Raw genomic sequence first — 23,885 nt, forward strand, 5'->3', positions numbered from 1 at the left:
ACTTACCTTTATATGGTTTCCATAATCTTTGGTAGAAGATGAGGAAAACATTTCCAATGACAGAAATGGACAAGAACACTAATAAGGTCATTTGGATAGATATTGATTGTGTTGTTTGTTCTGGAAAATAAAAACAAATAAATCTTCTTAAAAAGTCTTATGCCTCATTTTAGAATAACATGTTATTGTGTATTAATTCCAGTACTTAATTCATAATCGTACCAAGTTCCACTGAAGATCCATTTCCAAATATAATCTCTCCACATGTGGCCACAGCGCAGTAGTAAGTCCCAGCATCAAAAGCGCTGATATTTTTAGAGAAGTGATAAACACAGTTTTTCTGAGTCTCTGATCTTTTCTCACATTCGTTTTTTCTATTTCCATCAGAGTAGATGATGTTTGGGTGAGATTTTTGTGATCCTGCTCTGAACCAAAAGACATTATAATCTCCTGGACATGCCTCATTCTGAGACTCAGAGAGGACTGAACACTCAAGAGTCACTGTGTCTCCTGTACGGTCCGGTTTTGATTCTGTCGGCTGCTGGACAACAGAGTAGTTTGATGTCCTCTGAATGTTTCCTTTATAATACAAAACACAAACATTCTTCAAAGCATGCTCAGAAGATATTTGATAAATTAGGGTGCAAAATTACCTTTCACTAACAGGTATGTCCCACTCCATTCAGCATTAATCCACTCTGTGATTCCACAGTGATAGATTCCCTCATCCTCTTGGATTGTCTTCAGAATCATCAAGTTGCTAAAATTTTTATCATTATTTACATTAAATCTTGAATTTGAAAATTCAGGACCATATTCCGGTGGTGTATTTTTATACAGTGCCAATATCAATTTAAGAGTTTCTCCAATGTTCTGCTTGTACCAGTAGATTGCTTTACTGCTCAGCTCTTTCGGTAAAGCACATGTTAAGGTTGCCGCTTCACCAAGTTGAACTATGTTCACTGGCACCAGAGAGTCTGAGTTGAAACAAAACACAGAAAAACAAAATTTTGCTTGAAAATTTTTAAATTGTTATCATTTCAAAAACATTATTGTTATTATCTATAACTCTACACATATATATTTTACAATAACAACGTATATCAGATTTATGAACAGAGAAAAGTAGCCCTTACGTCCTTGATGAAGAAATAGCCATGTCATCCATAACCCCACCATCTTGATACTACTCCTTTTTAGGAACCTCATTGCTATTTCTGTGAGAGAAGGAAGTGAGATGAGTGACTGGGTAAGACCATCTATGCATATGATAGCTCTGATTGGTTAAAACATAATAGATTCAAAAGTACACTTCCTGTCACATTGATCTCAACCAGAGGTTTTTCTGTTTCATCTTCTATTGCAGTTGTTCAGATTGTTCAGTTTTCATATTTATATTCGAGTTTGTGATTGTAATTCATCTTCTCAAGCAAAAAGCATGGATCCATGGATAATAATTATTGGTACATACAACAAGATATACCCCAGATATGTAACACTTTGTAACACTTTCGAGTAAATTTGCAATGTTTCTTTGGTGGGAAGGTCATGAAATTTCTTCCTTGGAAGAGTTGAAGAATCAGAATCAGAATCAGAATACTTTATTGATCCCTGGGGGAAATTATTTTTTGTTACAGTGCTCCATTTTAAACCAACATTAAGACAAGACAGACAATACGCTAACTAAGAATAGTACAATATATACATATATATACATACATACATACATAAGTCACTTATAAATAAATATTTGGAAAAGAAACATGTGTAGTTGTAGCAGCAAACAGTGTGTTAAGTGGATGCGTTGTACAGGGAGATGGCCACAGGCAGGAATGATTTCCTGTGTCGTTCAGTGGTGCTTTTCGGTAATCTCAGTCTCTCACTGAACGAGCTCCTGTGACTGACCAACATGTCATGGAGTGGGTGGGAGGTGTTATCCAACATTGTCTTTATCTTGGACAGCATCCGCCTCTCCGACACCACCTTGAGGGAGTCCAGCTCCATCCCCACAACATTGCTGGCCTTACGGATCAGTTTATTAAGTCTGTTGGCATCTGCGACCCTCAGCCTGCTCCCCCAGCATGCAACAGCATAGAGGATCGCACTGGCCACCACAGACTGATAGAAAATCCTCAGCATTTTCTGGCAGATGTTGAAGGACCTCAGTCGCCTCAAAAAATAGAGACGACTCTGGCCCTTCCTGTAAAGTGCTGTGGTGTTTTTAGCCCAGTCCAGTTTATTGTCAATGTGTACTCCAAGGTATTTATAGTCCTCCACAATGTCAACACTGACCCCCTGGATTGAAACAGGGGTCAAGTGTTTCCTGGTCTTCCTGAAGTCCACGATCAGTTCCTTGGTCTTTGCCACGTTGAGCTGCAGATGATTCTGCTCACACCACGTGACAAAGGAGTCGACCACAGCCCGGTACTCTGTCTCATCATCCCTGCTGATGCATCCAACCACCGCAGAGTCATCAGAAAACTTCTGAAGATGGCAGGTCTCTGTGCAGTGGCTGAAGTCTGTGGTGTAGAGGGTGAAGAGGAAGGGGGAGAGGACAGTCCCCTGTGGTGCCCCTGTGTTGCTAATCACCTTGTCAGACACACACTGTGGGAGACGTACATATTGTGGTCTTCCTGTCAGGTAATCAACAATCCAGGACACCAGAGAAGCATCCACCTGCATCGCTGCTAACTTATCACCCAGGAGGGTCGGCCTGATGGTGTTGAAAGCACTGGAAAAGTCAAAAAACATGACCCTCACAGTGCTCGCCGGCTGGTCCAGATGGGTGTAGACACGATTGAGCAGGTAGATGATGGCGTCCTCTGTTCCGAGACGAGGCTGATAAGCGAACTGAAGGGGATCCAGATGTGGTCTTACTATGGGTCGCAGCTGGTCCAGGATGAGCCTTTCCAGGGTCTTCATGATGTGGGAGGTCAGTGCCACGGGCCTATAATCCTGGGGGCCACTGGGACGAGGCGTCTTTGGTACAGGGACGAGGCATGATGTCTTCCACATCACCGGACTGAGCAGACTGAACTGATAGAATAATAAGTGCAAGATTTTATTTGTGATTTTTTTTTGATAATCACAATATGCAAGCTCTTTTTCTATTAGTTAGCTCCAGGTACACCCTTATTCAGAGATCATGGGTATTATGATTGTCGTTATGAAATCAATTTTTTTGTCAAAAGGTTTTCTTTTTCATCCCCGGCTCAAACTACCATCAGGTTCCTTACCTCCAATTTTTTTCTGGGGGAGTACTGTGGTGTATCTTTAAGACTGACTAAGACTCACCCCAGTCCATTTGTTTGTCTTCTCCACTTCCAAACAAGAGTTGCTCCACCTGAGACAGCAAGGAGGAAGTCTGTGCTACAGCCCATCAGCATCAATGGGGAGTGCGTGGAAAGGTTGTCCAGTTTCAAGTCCCTGGCTGTGCACATAGACATAGACCTCCAATGGAGCTCAAATACCTTGGCGGTTGTAAAGAACACCCAACAGCTTCTCCACTTACTGAGAATCCTCAGAAAAGTGGACCTGAAGTGGGGGCTGCTGATTGTCTTCTACTGTTGCTTCATTGAAAGTGTGCTGACATACTGCATCTGTCTATGGTTCTCCAGCTGCACCATGGCACACAAAAAGGCACTTCAGAGGGTCATTAATATGGCCCAAAATATCATCGGACATCCTCTTCCCTCCCTCAATGACCTGTACAGCACTCACAGGGCACGCAGCATCCTGCAGGATTGCACACACCCAGGACACCGGGTGTTAAGCTGCTGCCGTCTGGCACGAGATTCAGTTTGCTGAGGTGGCGGACAAACAGACTCAAGGATAGCTTTTACAGGGCAATAGCTCAAATCAATGCTAACAGACACCAAAGCGCTCCTCAAAGACAAGAGGAGGGCCTTCCGAGCAGGCAATAGAGAGGAGGTGAGAATGGGTCTATGGCGTTATTAAAGGGAAAGATCAGAGAGGCTAAAGAAAATTACAGGAGATAACTGGAGTGAAAACTCCAGCAGAAGCGCATGAGAGTGGTGTGGAGTGCCGTGACACCCCTCTCCCACTGATTACTTTTACTCACGACCAGATGCAAAGACAAATGAGAAGACTCCACTCAGGCAAGTCTGCTGGCCAGGCAGGATGAGTCCCCGTGTCCTCAAGGCCTGTGCAGCCCAGCCTTATGGATTCTTTAATAAACTGTTCATGTTGAGTCTGAGTCTGCAGAGGGTCCCATTGCGGTGGACGACATCATGCCTCGTTCCTGTACCAAAGATGCCACGTCCCAGTGGCTCCAGGGTTTCGAGCCTGTGGCACTGACTTTCCACGTCATGAAGACCCTGGAAAGAGTCATTCTTGACAAGCTTCCAACCTATTGTCAGGCCACATCAGCATCCCCTTTAGTTCTCTTACCAGCTTACCAGAGCTGAGGACGCCATTGTCTGCCTGCTCTATGCCCATCTGGACCAGCCAGCGAGCACAGTGAGGGTCATGTTTTCAATAACATCAGGCCGACCCTTCTGGGTGATAAGCCCACAGCAATGCAGGTGGATGCCTCTCTGGTGTCCTGGGTTGTTGATTACCTCACAGGAAGATCACAACATGTGTGTCTTCAACATTATGTGTCTGACAAGGTTAGCAGCAACACAGGCACACCACAAGGGACTGTCCTCTCCCCTTTCCTCTTCAACCTCTACACCACAGACTTCAGCCACTGCACAGAGACCTGCCATCCTCAGAAGTTTTCTGATGACTCTGTGGTGGTTTTATGCATCAGTGAGGGCGATGAGATGGAGTACCTGGCTGCGGTTCAAGCCTTTGTAAATGGTGTGAGCAAAATCATCTGCAACTCAACGTGACAAAGACCAAAGACTTGAAATTAGACTTTAAGAGGACCAAACCTGTGATGCCTGTTTCAATCCAGGGAGTCGATGTGGACACTGTGGTGGACTACAAATACCTCGGAGTACACATGACAATGCCCAATATTTTTTATGAGTCTGTTGTGGCGAGTTGTGGGTGGCAGATACCAACAGAGTCAATAAACTGATCTACAAGGCCAGTAATGTTGTGAGTATGGAGCTGGACTCCCCTAAGGTGGTGTAGGAGAGGCGGATGTAGTCCAAAAAATTGCTGGACAATACCTCCCACCCACTCCATTATGTGCTGGCAGGTCACAGGAACACGTTCAGTGAGAGGCTGAGATTAACCAAATGCACCACTAATCTCCCTGTACAACTCCTCCATCTAATGCACAGTTCACAGTGCAATAGTTACACATTTTTGCACATGCTCTGTAGTAAAATTAACAAAGTTTTACAGTTGTCAACCATATATATTTCACCTCTATAATATACTGGATATTTATGATTGAGCTATTCGTATATATTAGAGTTATTTCTTATATTTCTTAACTTTGTAATATATTGTGTTATTTAATTTAATCCAGTCTGTTACAGCTATTGTCTTGGAGCAACTGTAACCACATAATTTCCTTTTAGTATTCTGATTCTGATGATGATATACATTGTGAATAAACATGCTCCCTGTGGGGACACTGAAGAGAGATTAGGCTGGTAGTCAAGCTGCCTCTGGCTCTGTTTTCACTCCTCTTATATCAATTATGATATTGTTAAATTGTTATAGACATTTCCAGATGTCTGCATAAACAGAGGCAGGGAAATAGAGCAGGTAAGTTTTCCCTCACTAATCAGCTTTGCTAACATGTAGAGGAGTGCAGTGTAAATCGATCGTGGCTCAAGAGTTGGGAGTTTGTCTTGTAATCGGAAGGTTGCCGGTTCGAGCCCCGGCTCGGACAGTCTTGGTCGTTGTGTCCTTGGGCAAGACACTTCACCCGTTGCCTACTGGTGGTGGTCAGAGGGCCCGGTGGCGCCAGTGTTCGGCAGCCTCGCCTCTGTCAGTGCGCCCCAGGGTGGCTGTGGCTACAATGTAGCTGCCATCACCAGTGTGTGGATGTGTGTGTGAATGGGTGGATGACTGGATATGTAAAGCGCTTTGGGGTCCTTAGGGACTAGTAAAGCGCTATATAAATACAGGCCATTTACCATTTAAATAAACTTTTAATAACTTTTCTAGAACATTTCTAGTATATTAACAATGAAAGCCTTAATAAAGACAGGGGCACATTTTGAAACTGGACAAAGACAACCAGAGTAAACACAAAATTTGTAATCATGATTTTATTTATTAAAGAAAAAAATCTGTCCAAACCTACCAGGCCCAAAGTAACTGCCCTCTAAACCTATAAAATGGTATGTTTAGGTCTAAACTAAAATCAAACATTTGCAATAACTGGAAATTACTTTTACGTTCTGTGTCGTGGTCCTCCAGTCCTCCTGTGCTGGCTTTGGGGGAATGAGCTGACTTGGGGACTTGGGTTTAGTGCATAATTTTTACATTTATGATTTTCTAGTTTCTCTGTTGCTATATTGTGTGCTTGCATTAATCACACAATCTGCTGCAGTGGCAGGTCCTCCTCTGGTTGCCACCCTGCAGTCCAGCACGCAATGTGTTGATTAACTCACATGTTGACAGTCATGTGATCAGCCTGTCTGTTATTTAAACATTTTTTTAAGTAACGCAATAATTACTTTTCCTAGTAATTAATTAATTTACAATTAGTGTTTTGAAGAAGTAACTAGTAACTATAACCGATTACTTTTTTAAAGTAACTTGCCCAATCATTATGTTAAATGTCCAAATAACCATGGAGAATTGGCACCTCCAAGTTTGAGGCCATGGTTCCTAGCTGCTCTGTTGTGGTGATCAGGAGTCTGAGCGCAAAGATGTCAACTTGTTCAAACTACATCCCTGCCATCACCAGTGATCATGAAAGAGTACGTGAAAGTACATGAAACTATATAAATAATGCATGTAGTCATCCATAATTGGTTTGTGGTGCTTTAAAACCTCAATCTTAGCATTTTGGCCTCTGCCATAGTCTTCTCGAGCTAAAAGCAATCATATTTGGAACACAGAGCACAAAATTACAAGCCAAAGCTTGCAAGTGACTTAGTAAGGATTTTATGAGTTCATAGCACACAATGCTTGTGTCAGTGTTGGGATTGTCATGCAAAAAAAAGTGAATGTATTACACATGACTTACTTAGTCACTGAAGAAAGCAATTCATTACATCGAAATAGTCTCAATTTTTGCATAGCATCACAACCTTTGATCTGTACACAGATTTTCCTTTGATTTTTTGTTCTCCCTGCTGGATTAAATTCACAAATGACCTGAAACCAGATTATACTGCATTATACCTTTGATAACTAGATGTCATTAAATAAACATAAAAAGCATCAGGAGAATTAATTTTGATTTATTGCAGAAAGGATGACAAGTTCATACAGTTCAATCAGGGATGACAAAAAATGCAACAAAACTATGTTGGCTTTGAGAGTCCAAATATAATAAGTAAAACACAGACATTTAAGTTAAAAAGAGTAAAATCAAAGAGTTTCAAACACCGGGTCTGTAACAGGATGTCAGGCTCACTTGAAATTTCAGTTCTATCATTTAACTTGAGAGTAGACGCTCTCCTCAGGCGGCTCTCGCTTCTTTCTTCCTCGTGTTTTTCTTTCAGAGAAATTTAGTGCAGCATAGTTTAGTTCTTCATCAGCTTCGGTCTGCATTGTAAGTACAACAGACAAAACAAATGTTTCTTAATCTGGTTTAGATGGTTATACTAACTTTTCAGACATTTTAACTAAACACCAATATTTTTTATTACTTACCAGTTGGCATAAGGCGTCATTTTGTGCTTCAGTTATTACACTTTCTGCTATAAACATGAGATCATAGTAACAAATACATATTACTAAAATGCACTTAATATGCAGTTTACTTCTGAATTTTTTATAACCATAAAATTCAGTGATATAAATAAATTCTTCCAATAATTAACATAGGAATAATAACCACCATGGAGTGTATTTGCAGTGTATACAATGACTATCTCCCCCATGAATTTATTTTACATAAATGATTAGTCTTTAAATTATTTAAGTGTAATGGAATAATTTTGTTCTCATAATTTTAGATACCTGTAGCTCTTACCTTTAATTGGCGTACATATTCTTCGTTTGCAAACAAGGAAAATATTCCCAGAGACAGAAATGGCCAAACAGACTATTAAGGCTATTTGAAGAAACTCAATTTTTTTGGCTTGCTCTATAAAAAACAAACAAAATAATATGTTCTCAGAATGTCTCATCACTCATATTTTAACATATTTGAAGTATAAACACCAGTACTGAACACAAAATCATACCAAGTTCGAGTGTCGTCCCATTTCCAAATAATATCTCCCCACATGTGGCCACAGCGCAGTAGTAAGTCCCAGCATCGGAGGAGCTGACGTTCTTAGAGAAGTGATAAACACATGTCCTCTGAGTATCAGATCTTTTCTCACATTCATTATGTGTATTAGCGTAAATGACTGGATGAGATTCATGAGATCTGTCTCTGAACCAAAGAACTCTGAGACCTCCTGGACACGTCTTGTTGACAGAGTGAGAGACTGAACACTGGAAAGTCACTGTGTCTCCTGGATGGATTGGATTTGATCCTGTCAGCTGTTGAACAACTACTGATGCTTTCTGATTGTTTCCTGTGTAATAAAAATGCAAAGACATTGTGCTGTCATAGTAGCTGAAAAATATTGTAAATGAGTGTTACGTTCCCCTAAAAAGGTTCAGGGGATGAGGGGGATGTAACAAAATGTGTCCAGGTCGAAAAAAGGAGACAGAGAGGCAAAAGAGCTTTTTTAAAGCTTATATTAAGGATGTACACTTACCTTTTACAAACAAATATGTGCCACTCCAGTTAGTCCTAATCCACTCTGTGAGCCCACAGTGATAGATTCCCTCGTCCTCTTGGACGGTCTTCAAAATAGTCACATTGCTGAAATTGTTATCATTATGTTCCTCAAATCTTGATCTAGAAAATGCAGGACCATATTGCGCTGGTGTAGATTTAAACGATGTCATAATTAACTTTAGGGTATCCCCGTGATTCTGCTTGTACCAGTGGACTTCTCCACTCTGGAGCCCTTTGGGCAAAGCGCATGTTAAGGTCACTGGTTCACCAAGTTGAACTGTTTTCACTGGAACCAGAGAATCTGAAAGAAGAAAAAATATATAAAAATGGAAAAAGCTTTTTCTTGCAACAATCAATGCACGCAAATTTTTCCACATAACAAAAAAACCCTTACATCCTTGCTGAAGAACAAACAATGTCATCCATAAGACGATCATCTTGACACTGCACCTCGTTCAGGACTTCACTGGTGTTTTAGTGAGTGAAAGAGGTGGCATGATTGTATTAGGTCAGACGCTAAAATGTATCTGATTGGTTAACACTGAAAAGACTGAAAAATACACTTCCTGTCACATTGGTCTCATCCTGGGCTTTGTGAAGCATATCACCTCGCTTTCAACTGTTCAGATGTACAGAAATGCATTGCAAAAGGGGACAAAAGAACAAGCAGAGCCAATGTCCTTTTTCCAATTAATGTGGCAAAGTTTGTGGCAAACGATTCAGCAGTCGCATTAAATATCACCCAGGTTTACCCCATGGTGGAGCTAGAGGTAAAGACAGGATAATGGCAACTGCAAGATTTTAGCTGTCATTATCCTTCCTCAATTAAATTAGAAAGACTTCTTTCATATCAGCTGGATCCAGAAAACCTAAAAGCCAATGGCACTGTTGTATCATGTGTCATGATAGTAGCCATGAAATCAAATCATTATTTGTCAAGACAGTTTTTCTTAATATGGCACTGACCAAACCCTCTTTCAAATTCAAATGTGCACCATATAAACTTCCTCTGAACTGAAATACACGGATAGAGGTCAGAGGTCACAGAGAGAAATGGGAAATAGGAAAAAAACAAAAACAGAAAGGATTTCTGAATCTTTTAATCTTTAGTTTTTAAATGTATTTAATACACTCTAAATGCCCATAATTTATTTTTAACTTGCAAACTGCTTTGAGATCTCAAATTAAAGTTAAAGTTAAAAAAAAATTAAATTAAATTCATACATCTATTTTCTACTGCTTATAAATCGTGTCAGGAATCTATCTTATATACAATGTTCCCAAAACACCTCACCGAAAAGGTGTCAAAGGTGCATCAGTGTCAGATACCCACATCTTCAGCTGTTTCCTTTGATTCTGAACTTTTTAAAAAAAATGATCAAAGTGTGTTTGAGGTTTGACAAAGTTGCTATCAGCAAAGGCTTACCAGCAAACCTCCCACAGAGCCTTTCCTCCTTGTTATCTATGCAAAGCGTAAACAACAAGAAGCACAGAAGTTAAGCTGGCTCATAACTCAAGCATAAAAGAGTCTTAAAGGGAGAATGACCACTAGTGGTGTGCGGATCGATATTGAAATATCGATTCTTCCGATACCAGTAATTTATGTTCTAGAATCGATTCTCATATTAAAATATCGATATTTTAGTACTTTGGGGTAAATTTGTAGTTTTTCATTAACAGGAACACAGTGGAAAGAAACTATCATTCAGATCGTCTAAATTGGAAGGAACTACTTCCGCTTCTGCCTTTCACAGTCATGTGCGAAATACGGCTGTATAAATGTGTCGCAGCCCCTGGCGTGCGCATTCACAACAATGGCTGAGCGTATAAACGGAGGGATGTGCGCACGTATTTTACCCCCACAAACAGCCAAGACGCGGTTTGCGATACATGTGGCAAGACAGTGAGGTGTTGTGGTAACACCACTAACTTCGTCAAACACCTCACAGTGAATCATATCACAGAATATGACGAGGTTATGTTGAGGTGAACTGAAGAGGAGGAGAGGGGCAGGTGCTGCTAGGGCGAGACAGACGTCTCTGAGTCCTTTAGTGCTGCAGGCAGGCAAGGTGTTCAGATAGCGCACAGCTTCAGGTTTTTTATTTCTAAATAATAATTCTGCATTATGAAGCGATAAGAACAAGTAGTCTGATGTCCTGTAATCATTATGAAGCTTTATTATTATATTATTATTACAATTTCATAATACAATTACATATTGTATTATAAACATTACGTTTTTGTACAAAGTATCGGTATCGGATCAGTATTGTCAATTTACCCTGAATTTTACTTGGTATTGGATCGGAAAGGAAATCAGTGGTATCACACATCACTAATGACCACAGTTTAAAGGATGCAAAGTGGCTGATTGGCTCAAAGAAGGCCAACAAGGAGATGATTGGACTAGTGTAATGATGCCACTATTGATTTTGACACTGTGGGAAAGTAGAGATGTAAAGAAGAGACTACCAACTGAATACTGAGGAAACAGGCAGATGAGTGATTACAGACTGTCCTTATTAAACTAAGAACAAACGTAATCAATAGACTAACAAATTTTCTAATTCCATTATCTGATCTGTTGGATATTGCCTGCCTCTGCTAAATTCTTTTTATACCTGGTGGAGATAAAAATGTACTTCGCCCTCTGATTTTAAGTGCTTAATCATGAGTTTACAGCACAATCAACAATGAAATCAGAAATGGACTTTCTCTTTCAACAATCACGATTCTGTTAAAGATGATATTTTATAGCGGGATGATCTGGATGCATCCTATTTCCAACATTTCATTAAGCACAACTATTTCAGTGTGAAAACAGTCAGCTAGAAATGTACGTTTTCCACCTGCCTGGTTGTTGACATTAGAATTCCCTACAAAGGTGAGAGGTCCGGCCTCTCTTTTCAGCTTGATAAAATGCAGCTGCAGACCAAGGCTGCTTTGACATTCTGCAGTTATGAAGGGCATCTCTGGAGAAATTACATGTATGCTTTTTGGCTTTGCTAGTAATAATGCACCTATGACTGGCTTACAGAGAGGAGCAACCACACCTGTGCAAAAAGATTAACCACAACTGTTATTCACAAGCTATGATTTGTTGCCCATGACGCTGTAAAACAGATTACAGACCTAGGTATTGATCAACTTTGACTCCAAAAATGTCCTGATGATCTCGGTAAATTTAACAGCGTGGCCTTATTCTCTGTTCAGAGAAATGCGTATGTGGGTAAAATAAAGCTGCAGATGACCCTTTGCAGAAAAACTCCATGACTAAAGCAGATTGCTGTCTGCTTTAATGATTCTGACGTGGAAAACTCTATTGTTACAAAATATTTCTCAATTTTTAGCATTTTGCGCTGTTAAAGTTTGAGATTTGTCATGGAAACTCAAAAGACACTGCAAACACCCGATGAGCTTGTTCGAAATGGTTTATTCACATGTCGCAACATGGAGAGAGCGCGCTGGTCAAATGCCAAAGTCATCTCTGAAGATGGGCCGCCACCCTATAAGACATGTATAACATATATATATAAGACATATATATAAGACACTATAGTGTCTTATGTATGAACAAAAAAAGCACAGAGACAAAGAAACTCCACAGCACATCACGCAGGTCTATACCTCCCAGTTCAGCTCATCCTTGAAACCTTCCTATATTCTTGGGAATGCTGGGATTATTACTGTTATTATTATTATTGTTATTATGTTTAAATTTGGAAATTCTTTATTTAAAGTTCATAATAAATATGTAGTTGTGGTTGTATATATATTTGAGCCTCTATGTAGATGTTTAACTTGTGTGTATTAGAAAAAAAAATCAAAAATCAATGGAAATTTGTGCACCCAACTCTAGATTTTTTATTGTGATGTAGAATGCAAGATATACATTCATGTTTTCTATGGCTAAGTTCTTTCTAGTTGATATTTAAACATATTAACACTCCAATAAATGCATCAGAGAACAACTTAGGGCTCACCGTTTTGCCCCAAAATACACTGGCAGCAGGGGATTGAACTAAGAATCGTTCCGTTATGATGACCTCTACCTTGTGAGCTACTTTTTAAGGTGTGTTAATTTACAGTAAGATAGTTTGGGTTAATGTTAGAAATCCATTTCCCCGTGTAAATGTTTTCTGTTTTCTAAAAATTGGTGCTCACCTGATTTTGTGGGAGAGCTGGGGCTCTATCAAAACTTCAGTGGGACATGCTGATACACAATAAGACAACAAAATATTTATTAAGACAATTTATTACAAGACTGCAGCAAAATGGTGAAATGTCCTACATGGTTACATATGATGTAATAAAAGTATTATTTACAGTTCACTGTTGCAGAGTTACAAATATTAACACACTCCACTGGTATATATATGAACATATTTAAATTCCCATTTGGTAGACATCCTGACTTCTTATGTGATTTTAGTAATGTCCATTTTCAATCCCGTACATAGTTTTTGATGTGCTTGTGCAATAATGTAAATGAGATAAAAGACAGAGTAAAACAACAGCCATTCATGACCAAACTGCTGCTTTATTAAACACTGACAAAAGCATGAACAGAACAACATACCAAGGAGTGATACGTAGACCTAATTCAGCCCAAAAGCCTTGGCAGCCATGTAGATTTGCTGCCTCTTTGCTGGCTTTGTGTTGTTTTTTGTACATCTGTCAGCTTTCATCATGGTAAAGACAACACCAGAAAACATCCACGTATCCATATTCTAGGATAATAGAGTAAATAAAAATATTATAAATATCAAAACACATAAAATCGCTAAAAGAAAATTCAAAATTACAATCAAATTTATAGCATTAAGAACTTTACCTGTTGTATTTTTTGATAGCTGAAGTTGTTCTGCAGGACAGCAGCTTGAATGGTAAATGGTCTGTATTTGTACAGCGCTTTACACTACAGTCAGTCATCCACCCAGTCACACACACATTCACACACTGGTAACCAGTGGTGAATGTGTGTGTGACCACAATTCAGAGATGGTCCTGGTGTTTCACCGGGATGCTCTCTCCACATTGCAATGTGTTTATTAAACTCACTTCAAATCAAGCTCACTGGGTGTGTTGCAGGTTATTGTTAAAATTTCCATAACAAGCTTCTGTGAAGCACTTTGGGATTTTTATCTTTATAGGTGCTATATAAATAAAATTTTACTTACTTTTTTACTTACTTATCCCAATTGAGCTCCTGATGAAGGCTCTCAGGGTCCTGTTGAACTTGTATAGTTCTAGGCATTCAGGTGTGGGGTATTGAGTCATAGGCTTCTTGTAGTCAATCCAGGCAGTCCACAGGTTGGTCAGTCTGGTCTTGCAGTCTCGGGCGACAGCTCTGTCTACCAGTAGCTGGTGTTTCACTCCTCTGGTATTCCTGCCAATTCCTTTCTGTGCCCCACTCATGTACTGATCCATGTGCCTGTTCCTCTAAGGCCCTACCCATATGGAAAAGATATATATATAAATCTTATAAAGTTTGTATCTGTCTTGTGTGAAACTTGTATGAAAAGCATACAAGAGTGAAAACAGATATAAGATCCCTTGAAAAATTATATAATGAAACTTGTATGTTTTGGATACTTACTAAAACAATGTATGAAAGTAATGAGAAAGTGGCCACTTTCATGAGTAATCACATATAAGTTTTTACTATTTCTTTTCCATATGGGTATGATGCCTGACAGGAGCTTCCATGTGGTACTGAGGCAGGTTACTGACCAGTAGTTGGATGGGACCAGTCCCTTCTGTGGGTCCTTGGGGATCAGGAGTGTCCTGCCTTCAGCTAGCCCAGGGGTCTGCAACCCTCGGCTCCAGAGCCACACGTGGCTCTTTCATCCTTATACTGCAGCTCTGTGTGAATGGAAAAAATACATTATAAGTATTTAACTGAAGTGTTAGTTCTTTTTAGAAAGTGTAATTCTAACTTGGAAGATTATTGTGATCTTGAAATATTAAAATAAAATTATATTTTATTATTTTCATTGCTCAAAATAAGTGTCACACTCACAGAAGCCTGTATATCCGCCAAAAGTCCATGCATTTATCGAGACTTTCAACCCCGGGTAGGCCAAGTATGAGGAAATGTAAGAAAAGAAAAATATCTTAAGAAAATACAACATTTAATGATGCCTGGGCAGATGGAGAAGGCTGATCTGAGTAAAAATCAATTCAAGACGTGGATGAAGTCTGCAAATTCAACTATATATGCAAATTTTGTGGCAGCTCAGGAAATAGTCAGGCATGGGAAGCTGTCCATGGACGGAGAATATATGAAGGATTCATTCATTAAGATTTCAGAACACCTAATCGCAGACTTTAAAAACAAGAGAGATGCCTCTCTCTGCGAAGACTGTCAAAGACAGAACCACAGAAATGGCGTTGCTGTTTAAGGTGGAGCACATGTACTCTGATCTCCTGCTTTGTAACAGATTCTGGTGGCTGTCCAGAGGAGAGGTGCTGAAACGCTTCGCTGCATGTCAGCGAGAGGTGAAAACTTTCACGAGCAGCAAAGGGCTCACCTTTTCTGAGCTGGAACAGCCAGAGTGGCTGGAAAAGCTGCACTTCATGGTGGACATGACAGTGTTAGTATTTGAGTCCAAACGGAAAGTTTTAGCCAGAGATTTACAGAGAGGCACACTTTCTCACTTCCCTCTGTAAGGGAGTGCAAACAAGCTCATGAGTTGATCAATTCTGAGTATTAGCAGTCTGCAATCACCACAATGCAAGCATTGTTTGGGAAACGATTCAGTGAGTTCAGAGAGAAAAACCCACATTATGCTTCCCTGTCCCTCCTCTGACCATCGATCCATCCCTATTAAATGTGGCTGCAGGTGTAAGTCAACCTGATCTGGAGATCGAGCTGGCTGACATAGCTGACAAAGATATGTGGGTGTCCCAATTCAAACACTTGACAGGGGATGTTGCCCATAGCAGGCCAATAAGTTCAGAATCACAAACTCGTGTTTGAAACATGGAATGCCATCCCCAGCACCTACATAAACATGAAGAAATATACATTTGGAGTCCTATTGATCCGCATACGTATGTGACTAGCTATTCCACCATGAACTATGTTAAAAACAAAAACTGCTCATGCCTCACAGGTGACAGTTTACAGTTCTGCGTAAAGATGAAAGTTGCTTTGTACAGCCCAAATTTGCAGACGCTGTGCGCAGAGGTTCAGGAACAGAAGTCCCATTAACCAGTTAAAATAAATATTTATGCAAATATTTGTTTTCCATTGTTTAGTGACATATTGTTTTTTTCCAATTTATTTTTTAAATTCAGGTCAAGGCTCCAAAAGCCCAAAGGCGATATACGGATGACCCCTCACAATATTGTTTTGCCTGTTACATGGATAATTTAAGTTCAGCTTTTTAATTCATTTGAAAGACGCCTTGGACTCAGCGTGTTTCTCTTTTGTTATTATTTTTTTAAGTGTTCAAGATGATCAAAATGTGTTCATTACATAAATAAAATCTAATTTTCTCTGTAGCACTTCATGGGTTTCATAACCAACACATTGTAATTGATTATACAAAGCATAAAGGTAAAAAAACAACAAAACAATATATACAGTGTTATCTGCATTTCAGATGTCACAAAGTATTTGCGGCTCCCAGTGTTTGTCTTTTTTTACATGGAAATGGCTCTTTGGGTGTGAAGGTTGCCGACCCCTGAGCTAGCCATTCTGGGTGTGTCTCATTGACCAGCAGCTGGTTCATTTGTGCTGCCAGACGCTCATGGAGTGCAGTCAGCTTCTTCAGCCAGTAGGTGTGAATCATGTCAGGGCCTGGTACAGTCCAGCTCTTTATACTGGAAAAGCTTCCTTCTTAAAAGTCTGGCACTGTGGTTACTGGTTCAGGTTCGTTGTTGTGGTCTGCTCTTAGATCCACTAGCCTTTGTGGGTTGTGTTCTTCTCGTATTGCTCTGGAAGGACACGGCCTTGGTGGTGCTGTTCATATATTGTTCCCCGGCCACTGAGAGTACACCTTTGATGATTCCATGAAGTAAAGCTGCTATATTGCTTCGAGCTGCTGGTCAATGCTGTGAGTCTTTGCTTGGATGTAGATTGACAGTAAACTGACAAACTTTACTTTTATGGTTTGCTTGATCTCTGACTGCTGGCTCACTTACCTAAAAGTCGAATGGGAATCAGCCTTTAGCTTTCATGCCCTGTTTTTGTTAAACAAGCCTCCTGATTCAAGAGACAGACTTCACTTATCCTATTTACTCACTATGTAAGTATTTAAACGACATTTTGCATTTAATCATTAGTTATTATTAAACTATCGCTCTCTTCCACAATATCTGCTTTATTCTGTTTTTAGATGAAAGTATATCTAGTTCTGCTGAAGGTTTCTTCTGTTAAAGGGAGTTTTCCCTTCCTACTGTCACCAAGTGCTTGCTCAAAAAGGGAAGATTGATTTTTGGGGTTATCTCTCTATTATTGTAGGGTCTTCATGTTACAAAACAAAGTGCCTCAGGTTGAATGTTATTGTAATTTGGTGCTAAATAAATACAAATGAATTGAATTGATTGGTCACCTATCTCTTAAACACACTCTCAGACTTGGAGGTACTAGAGCCCAGTTAACAACAAACCTTCCCAGCAGGAATCAGTGAGCACTTGTTGAAGCCAGAAAGCCCACATAAAATATAAATTAAAAAGAAAAATATTCCCATGATCTCTGAACTGGAAACCTCTGACAATTTGACTATGGCTAAAAATTATATCCTTAAAAGTTATGGATATAATTATAAACAGAACAATTAACAAAAAGCACCATTTGTGTAGCCCAAGACCTACCAGCAACTAGCATGTTCATAGTGCCATTTAGAAAGTCTATGTGATTAACAAGATATTTAGTACATTTGTACATGTAAGATATGAGTTCATTGTTTGAGAGTGTGGTAGTCGAGATTTTATCGTTTTTATATTAATTCCATATTTTATGTTTATTTAGACATTTTGCGTGACTTCATCGAAAGTAAAGACTATTTTTGTTTTATAAAGCATTTAAAAAAGAAACTGAAATGTAATGAAATGACACAGACAAGGCACAAAGACACATAAAACACACAGATATTCATCCCCAGATGCAAACATAAACTGGACCCAAACGCAGACAATGGAGATGAATGTGGATCTTTAACAAAAACGAGCCTTTATTCTTGACTGCACAAAAAGCTACAAAACAAAAGGTGGCGGAGGAACTGAGAAAAAACAAACAAAAAGCTAAACCGGGAAAAGCTCAATTAAAGAACATGAGGAACATAGAAAACATTACCAAAAACCTGAAACTGGAAACGCGGAACCTAAGACATGGAAACCTTGAGGAGGAAATGCAGGATGAAACACGGGGGATGACAAACAGGAGAAAACGCAGACAATCTGACAGAGGCAAGCGCACACTATATATTACACACAGAGAAGTGAGGAAATGGCAGGCAGGCAGGGAACACAGCTCACAATAATCAGACGAGATGAGACCAGGTGGAAGCAAAACAGAATACACTGATGCACAAGACTCTCCGAAGTAAAACAGGAAAGGGGAACATAGAACCAAGAACACTAGACACAACACAAGTAACACAAGGGAGGCACAGAGAACACCTAAACACTGGAAATAATTACAAATAACGAATAAACTAACAAAATCAATGAATATTAATAAACATAAACTGGGAGTCACTAGACTCCGGACCCTCAAAGTAAGTCATATTCATCATAATACATGTCATTATTATTGTTGTTATTATTGCTGTTGTTGTGATTATTAGCAGAGATGATGCATTGCAAGGCGGTCCGTGCAGCTGTGCATGATATAACACTAACATGCAAACTAAAATGGGACTAGGTGACCTAGCATAAAAACAACGAAAGCTATAATTCACATTCAAATTTCCATTCAACTATTTAAGGTAGAAACAAACTACATTATCTAATCTTAAAAAAAAAACAAAAAGCAGCAAATATAAAGTCAAGCTCACCTAACAGGAAAGACAAACAGGCAATACAATGCTACTGCAGTAACAAACAACATGGCTGCAAGGCTCAGTTCAGATAAACTCACCAACACAGTTGATCCTGACTCTCACATTCCTGAATTTATACTGTCAGTCTGCACAAGTGTTTTCTCACACTACAGTATCTCCAACAAAAACAATTTGTTTTTACAAGAAAAGCTTCTAATTCAGCAGCACTCAACTTAATTTCTCTTACAAAGGCAGAAAGCTACCTATGGAATGAGCGGGACTCACGTCTCCTCTCCAACAGGAGTGTGAATCCACTGATTAAATCACATAGTAGTTTGAGAATTTTTTTTGTTTTTGTTTTTGTTTTGCAAAATTTTAAGTTGATGTGTTGATTTTTCTTTTCTTTGATATTTTTTCCTAATTTTCTTTTATTTTCTGTGTTTTTGTTTTTTCAAGAAAACACACAACACTTGAAATCAGGATTTAACTTGAGAGTAGACACTGTCCTCAGCAAAGTCTCTCTTCCTTGTGCTTCTCGATTTTCTTTCACTGAAGTTCAGTGCAACATAGTTTACATGGCCATCAGTTTCAGCCTGTGTAATAAAGATATGCAATAATAACAACCAGGTGAAATAATAATAATGAGCTTTTCAGTTTTAATTGAATAACAAGCATTTTCATTACTTACTGGTTGGTGTGAGGTGTCAATTTGGTCTTCCGATATAGCATTTTCTATTCATAAAGATGAATTCAATTATTATGACAAATACAAAATAGTAACATGCATTTGATGTGGCAACTATTTCAAAATGTATTTCCTAACATATAAATATATAACACAAAACATTTAATATGTATTCATATTCATATTTAAACAATGGAAATGCTACTTGAATAACGGGGCAATCTTAGCTTTGGAAATCATCATACAACACTTACCTTTATTTTGTATTCTTTGGTTGCAGATGAGGAAAACATTTCCAGTGACAGAAATGACCAAACACACTATTATTAAGGCCAGTTGAATAAATGCCGACTGTGTTTTTTCCACTACAAAACAAACAACCAGAAAGATATATCAAAGTTTCCAAAAAAAATCACTCATATGCTGCCAACATACCTTGACTATAACTTCCAGCAGTAAACAAAAAATCATACCAGCTTTCAGATCGGTTCCATTTCCAAATAATATCTCCCCACATGTGGCCACAGCACAATAGTAAGTCCCTTCATCAGAGGAGCTGATGTTCTTAGAGAAGCGATAAACACAGCTATTCTGAAGGTCAGATGGTTTTTCACATTCATTGCTTCTCTTTCTGCCAGTGTAGATGATGCTAGGATGAGATTTGTCTGAACCAGCTCTGAACCAGAACATATCACGATCCCGTGCATATGTGTTGTTGTCAGAGTCAGAGAAAACTGAACACTGGAGAGCTGTTGTGTCTGCTGGATTGACTGGATCTGATACAGCTGGCCACTGAACGACAGTATAGTTTGATGCCCTCTGAGTGTTTCCTGTTTATTAAAAATATAAAGACAATCGTCAAAACATGCTCCAACACACTAATACATTTTTTGAAAGTATGCCAGTTTATTACCTTTTACTAACAAATATGTCCCACTCCATTCAGGATTAAGCCATTCAATGATTCCACAGTGATAGATTCCTTCATCCTCTTGGACTGTCTTCAAAATGGTCAGATTGCTAAATGTTTTTTTATTACATGCGTCATATCTTGATCTAAATATTTCTTGACCATACTGAGGTGGTGTAGTTCCATACAGTGTTGAAATCAGTTTGAGCTCATCCCCGATACTCTGCTTGTACCAGTGGACTTCCAAAGTGCTGAGCTCTTTATTGCTGGGTAAAGCACATGTTAACGTTGCTGGTTCACCAAGCTGAACGATTTTCATTGGAACCAAAGAATCTGAATTAAGAGAATACAGAAAAAAAATGATGTGAAAATGTTCAAATGCAAAATAATTCATTTTATTTTCAACACATTTTTTTCTATTTGACATAATTTATCTTCATAGAATAGTTGTGGAGAAAATTAAAGAGCACTTACATCCTTGATGAAGAAAGAGCAAAGTAATCCACAGCACCATCATCATGACACTGCTCGTTGTTGAGAACACGGTCTTTCAGTGAGTGAAGGAGGCAAGATGATCATGTTAGGTAAGGCTGTAAAATGATTCTGATTGGTTAACACATATAGATTCAAAAGGACCCTTCACGTCACACTGGTTCCCTCCTGGGCTCTGTAAAACATTTCACCTCTCTTTGATATTCTGTTGTAATTATCCATTTGGTTAATTTTTACTTCTCTCTTGGTGGTTATTCGTTCTCTATTCCTTCCTTTTCTTATCATCTGAAGGACATAAACAGTGGAACAGTCACCACTTCTGTTTGTGGTGTGTAGTGCAAGAAATAACACAAAAACATTACATATTGAATTTCTGATGAAATTTGACATCTTGACTTGGAGAAAAGCTGGCGCACAGGATGAAGCGAAGGCTTTTGCCCAACTAATGTGCAACTTTATTTATTTATATGTTTTTGCATTTTTCATAACAAACCAATCAGCACTTGCATTGAATGTCACCCATGTTAACCCCATGGTGGAGCTAGAGGTAAAGACAGAATAATGTTACCTCCAAGACCTTAGCTGGTATACACTGTTTTACTTTCTCAATCAAAATGGCATGTCTTCTTTGCATCAGCTGGCTGTATAAAGAATATCAAAATACCTATACAAAGATATGGTATAGACCTAAGTTATGAAATCAAATCATTATGTTCTAAGACAGTTTTCCTTTATTAGTCTGAGCAAACTCTGCACAGCATGGACTGATTTCATGTCCTTTGAGATTGCAGATTTCAAGATCAACAATTGTACACTGCTCAAAAACTTCAGAGAGGCACTTTGAAAACATATCAGACCTCAAAAGTCCTGAGGCATCTCCTCCCAGATCAGGATCAGGGCATCAGTGAGCTCCTGAGCAGTCTGAGGTGCAACCTGCTGGTGTCAGATGGACTGAAACATAATGTCCCAGAGTTGTTCTAATGAATATAGATCACTTGAACATTGGGCCCATTCAATTCCTTTATCCTCCAGGACTTGCCTGCATACTCTTGCAACATGAGGCCATGTATTCTCATAGTCTGTCAGTGGATCCAAGGACATCTAATGGCAGTAAGGGTACTGGTGCCTATCACTTTGAGGTCTGTGAATTTTTCCACGGATTTCCTTCCTCAGACCACCAGTGACCCAACAACAAACTGGTCATGCTAAATGATATTACAGGAATGTTTTACATGGATTCTACAGACGCTTTCCATCTCTTGCATGTGCTCAGGGTGAACCTGCTCTCACATGTAAGAAGCACAGGTCACCAGTGGTAGATCCTGTTCGTCCTTGCACAAAAGAGTATATACCAGTCCTGCTGATGGATAAGGACCTTCTATAACCCAGCTCTCCTAGATTAACTGCCTGTCTCCTAGAATCAATTTAATTCAATTCAGTTCAATTCAGTTTTATTTATACAACGCCAAATCACAACAGTCGTCCCAAGGCACTTTATGTTGTAAGGTAAAGACCCTACAATAATACATACAGAGAAAAACCCAACAATCATATGGCCCCCTATGAGCAAGCACTTTGGCAACAGTGGGAAGGAAAAACTCCCTTTTAAAAGGAAGAAACCCCCTGCAGAACCAGGCTCAGGGAGGGGCGGGGCCATCTGCTGCAACCGGTTAGGTTGAGAGAGGAAGACAGGATAAAGACATGCTGTGGAAGAGAGCCAGAGTTTAATAACGAGCCAGCATCAATATTCTTGAGACTGTGCTGGGAGATACAGCAATCATATGTGATGTGCTATTCTTGAGGAGTTGGACTACCTGTGTAATACCTGTAGTGTCCAGTAGTAATTGAAAAATTGTGCTATCAGTTATAATTGATTTGATGACATACGCTGATTGAAAGGTGTTTCTTTGTTGTTGTTGTTTTGTTTAATTTAAGCCCATTCTTAAATCTATTGAAAATTTGTAGACAGTGAAAAGTCATGAGGAGGAGTCACAAGGAAACCAGTCAATTTTAGTCTGCGCTACCAATTCTGCCAAGAGGAGTGATCCAGTATCCATTCAGAGTACCCAAAAGCATCTGGGGGCATAAAACCAAATATCATTGGAGGTGTATGCATATATCAAAGCCTATTTATAAACGTTTGACTTTGTGTAGATAGAAGAGAATGCAAAAAATACATTAAAACTTATAAACCCTATCATTCTAGGTATTTTTGTATTTATGCTATTTAATCATTCTACCTTGAAAGAAATCATTAAAAGCTCCAAATTGCCATGACATTCGTGCCTATGATGAGTGTAAATGCATCCAGAACAGTATATCACCTAAATAAACTGTTTCTGTCACGGTGTGGCATGGCACACCGTGGAAGGAGTGGGGAAGGAGGACCCAGGCGCGGTGCTCTACGTATAGACAGTGTTTATTTACAGAGGGTGATATCAAACAACAATAAATCCCCGTGTTTCTCCCCAGACTCCCGTGTCGTGTCCTCCAAGTGCTCTCTGCTCCCGTGTCTGCACTCCCGGTGCTCGCTGCTCCTTAAGCCCTCCACGCTCCTCCTGCGGGAAACAATAGCGGCAGCAGTCAGGACACTGAACAATGGCAGGCATACACTACACGACCAAAACCTAAACTGGGTAACTAACGTGGAGTCCCAAGCAATGATCCCGCGTCGGTGGGAGCTCCAAGACTCTCCTAAGTAGCTCCCCCGATGAGCCCTGATCAGCGGCAGGTGTGTGGCTTCGGGTGTGGCCAATCCTTCCACAGGGCCACACCCCTCAGGCCTGCAGGTGGCTGAGCTCCATCCTCCAAGCATACCCGCAGACGTACACACACACGCACACACACACACACACATCTACAAGCATGGAGAAGAGCAGCAGCAACACCAAAATACATATAATAATGATAATAATAATATAATACATAACTGCTCAGGGATCCTGGGTCGCCCAGTCCCAGGACCCT

General features: G+C 39.6%; 2 protein-coding genes and 1 long non-coding RNA gene across 3 annotated transcripts; all 3 read right to left on the reverse strand.

Annotated features, from left to right (window-relative positions):
* Positions 1–205: 205 nt before the first annotated feature.
* Positions 206–9,276, reverse strand: LOC112436338 (signal-regulatory protein beta-2-like). The gene is made up of 3 exons (XM_076876195.1): positions 9,234–9,276; positions 654–977; positions 206–579 (listed from the first exon to the last, which is right to left on the reverse strand). The coding sequence occupies exons 1-3, from the start codon at positions 9,274–9,276 to the stop codon at positions 206–208; spliced, it is 741 nt and encodes a 246-aa protein (XP_076732310.1).
* A 10,566-nt stretch (positions 9,277–19,842) lies between these two features.
* On the reverse strand, positions 19,843–20,943 carry LOC105940956 (uncharacterized). The gene is made up of 4 exons (XM_076876201.1): positions 20,901–20,943; positions 20,430–20,759; positions 19,952–20,346; positions 19,843–19,881 (listed from the first exon to the last, which is right to left on the reverse strand). The coding sequence occupies exons 1-4, from the start codon at positions 20,941–20,943 to the stop codon at positions 19,843–19,845; spliced, it is 807 nt and encodes a 268-aa protein (XP_076732316.1).
* A 2,378-nt stretch (positions 20,944–23,321) lies between these two features.
* LOC143413458 (uncharacterized) lies at positions 23,322–23,672 on the reverse strand. The gene is made up of 2 exons (XR_013094060.1): positions 23,564–23,672; positions 23,322–23,476 (listed from the first exon to the last, which is right to left on the reverse strand). It is a non-coding gene; the product is annotated as an uncharacterized LOC143413458 (long non-coding RNA).
* Positions 23,673–23,885: the final 213 nt, after the last annotated feature.

The sequence above is a fragment of the Maylandia zebra genome, linkage group LG2 (genome assembly GCF_041146795.1).
Source record: "Maylandia zebra isolate NMK-2024a linkage group LG2, Mzebra_GT3a, whole genome shotgun sequence".
NCBI classification, from domain to species: Eukaryota; Metazoa; Chordata; class Actinopteri; order Cichliformes; family Cichlidae; genus Maylandia; species Maylandia zebra.

Bases quoted from the DNA above. Each gene is read 5' to 3' on its own strand.
- LOC112436338 (XM_076876195.1), bottom strand. From the start codon at position 9,276: ATGATCGTCTTATGGATGACATTGTTTGTTCTTCAGCAAGGAT. The intron at 978-9,233 runs GTAAGGGTTTTT...GTTTCAACTCAG, and splicing joins GTTTGTTCTTCAGCAAGGAT to ACTCTCTGGTGCCAGTGAAC. The intron at 580-653 runs GTAATTTTGCAC...TGTATTATAAAG, and splicing joins GACATACCTGTTAGTGAAAG to GAAACATTCAGAGGACATCA.
- LOC105940956 (XM_076876201.1), bottom strand. From the start codon at position 20,943: ATGATGGTGCTGTGGATTACTTTGCTCTTTCTTCATCAAGGAT. The intron at 20,347-20,429 runs GTAATAAACTGG...TTTAATAAACAG, and splicing joins GACATATTTGTTAGTAAAAG to GAAACACTCAGAGGGCATCA. The intron at 19,882-19,951 runs GTATGTTGGCAG...TTTGTTTTGTAG, and splicing joins TGCTGGAAGTTATAGTCAAG to TGGAAAAAACACAGTCGGCA.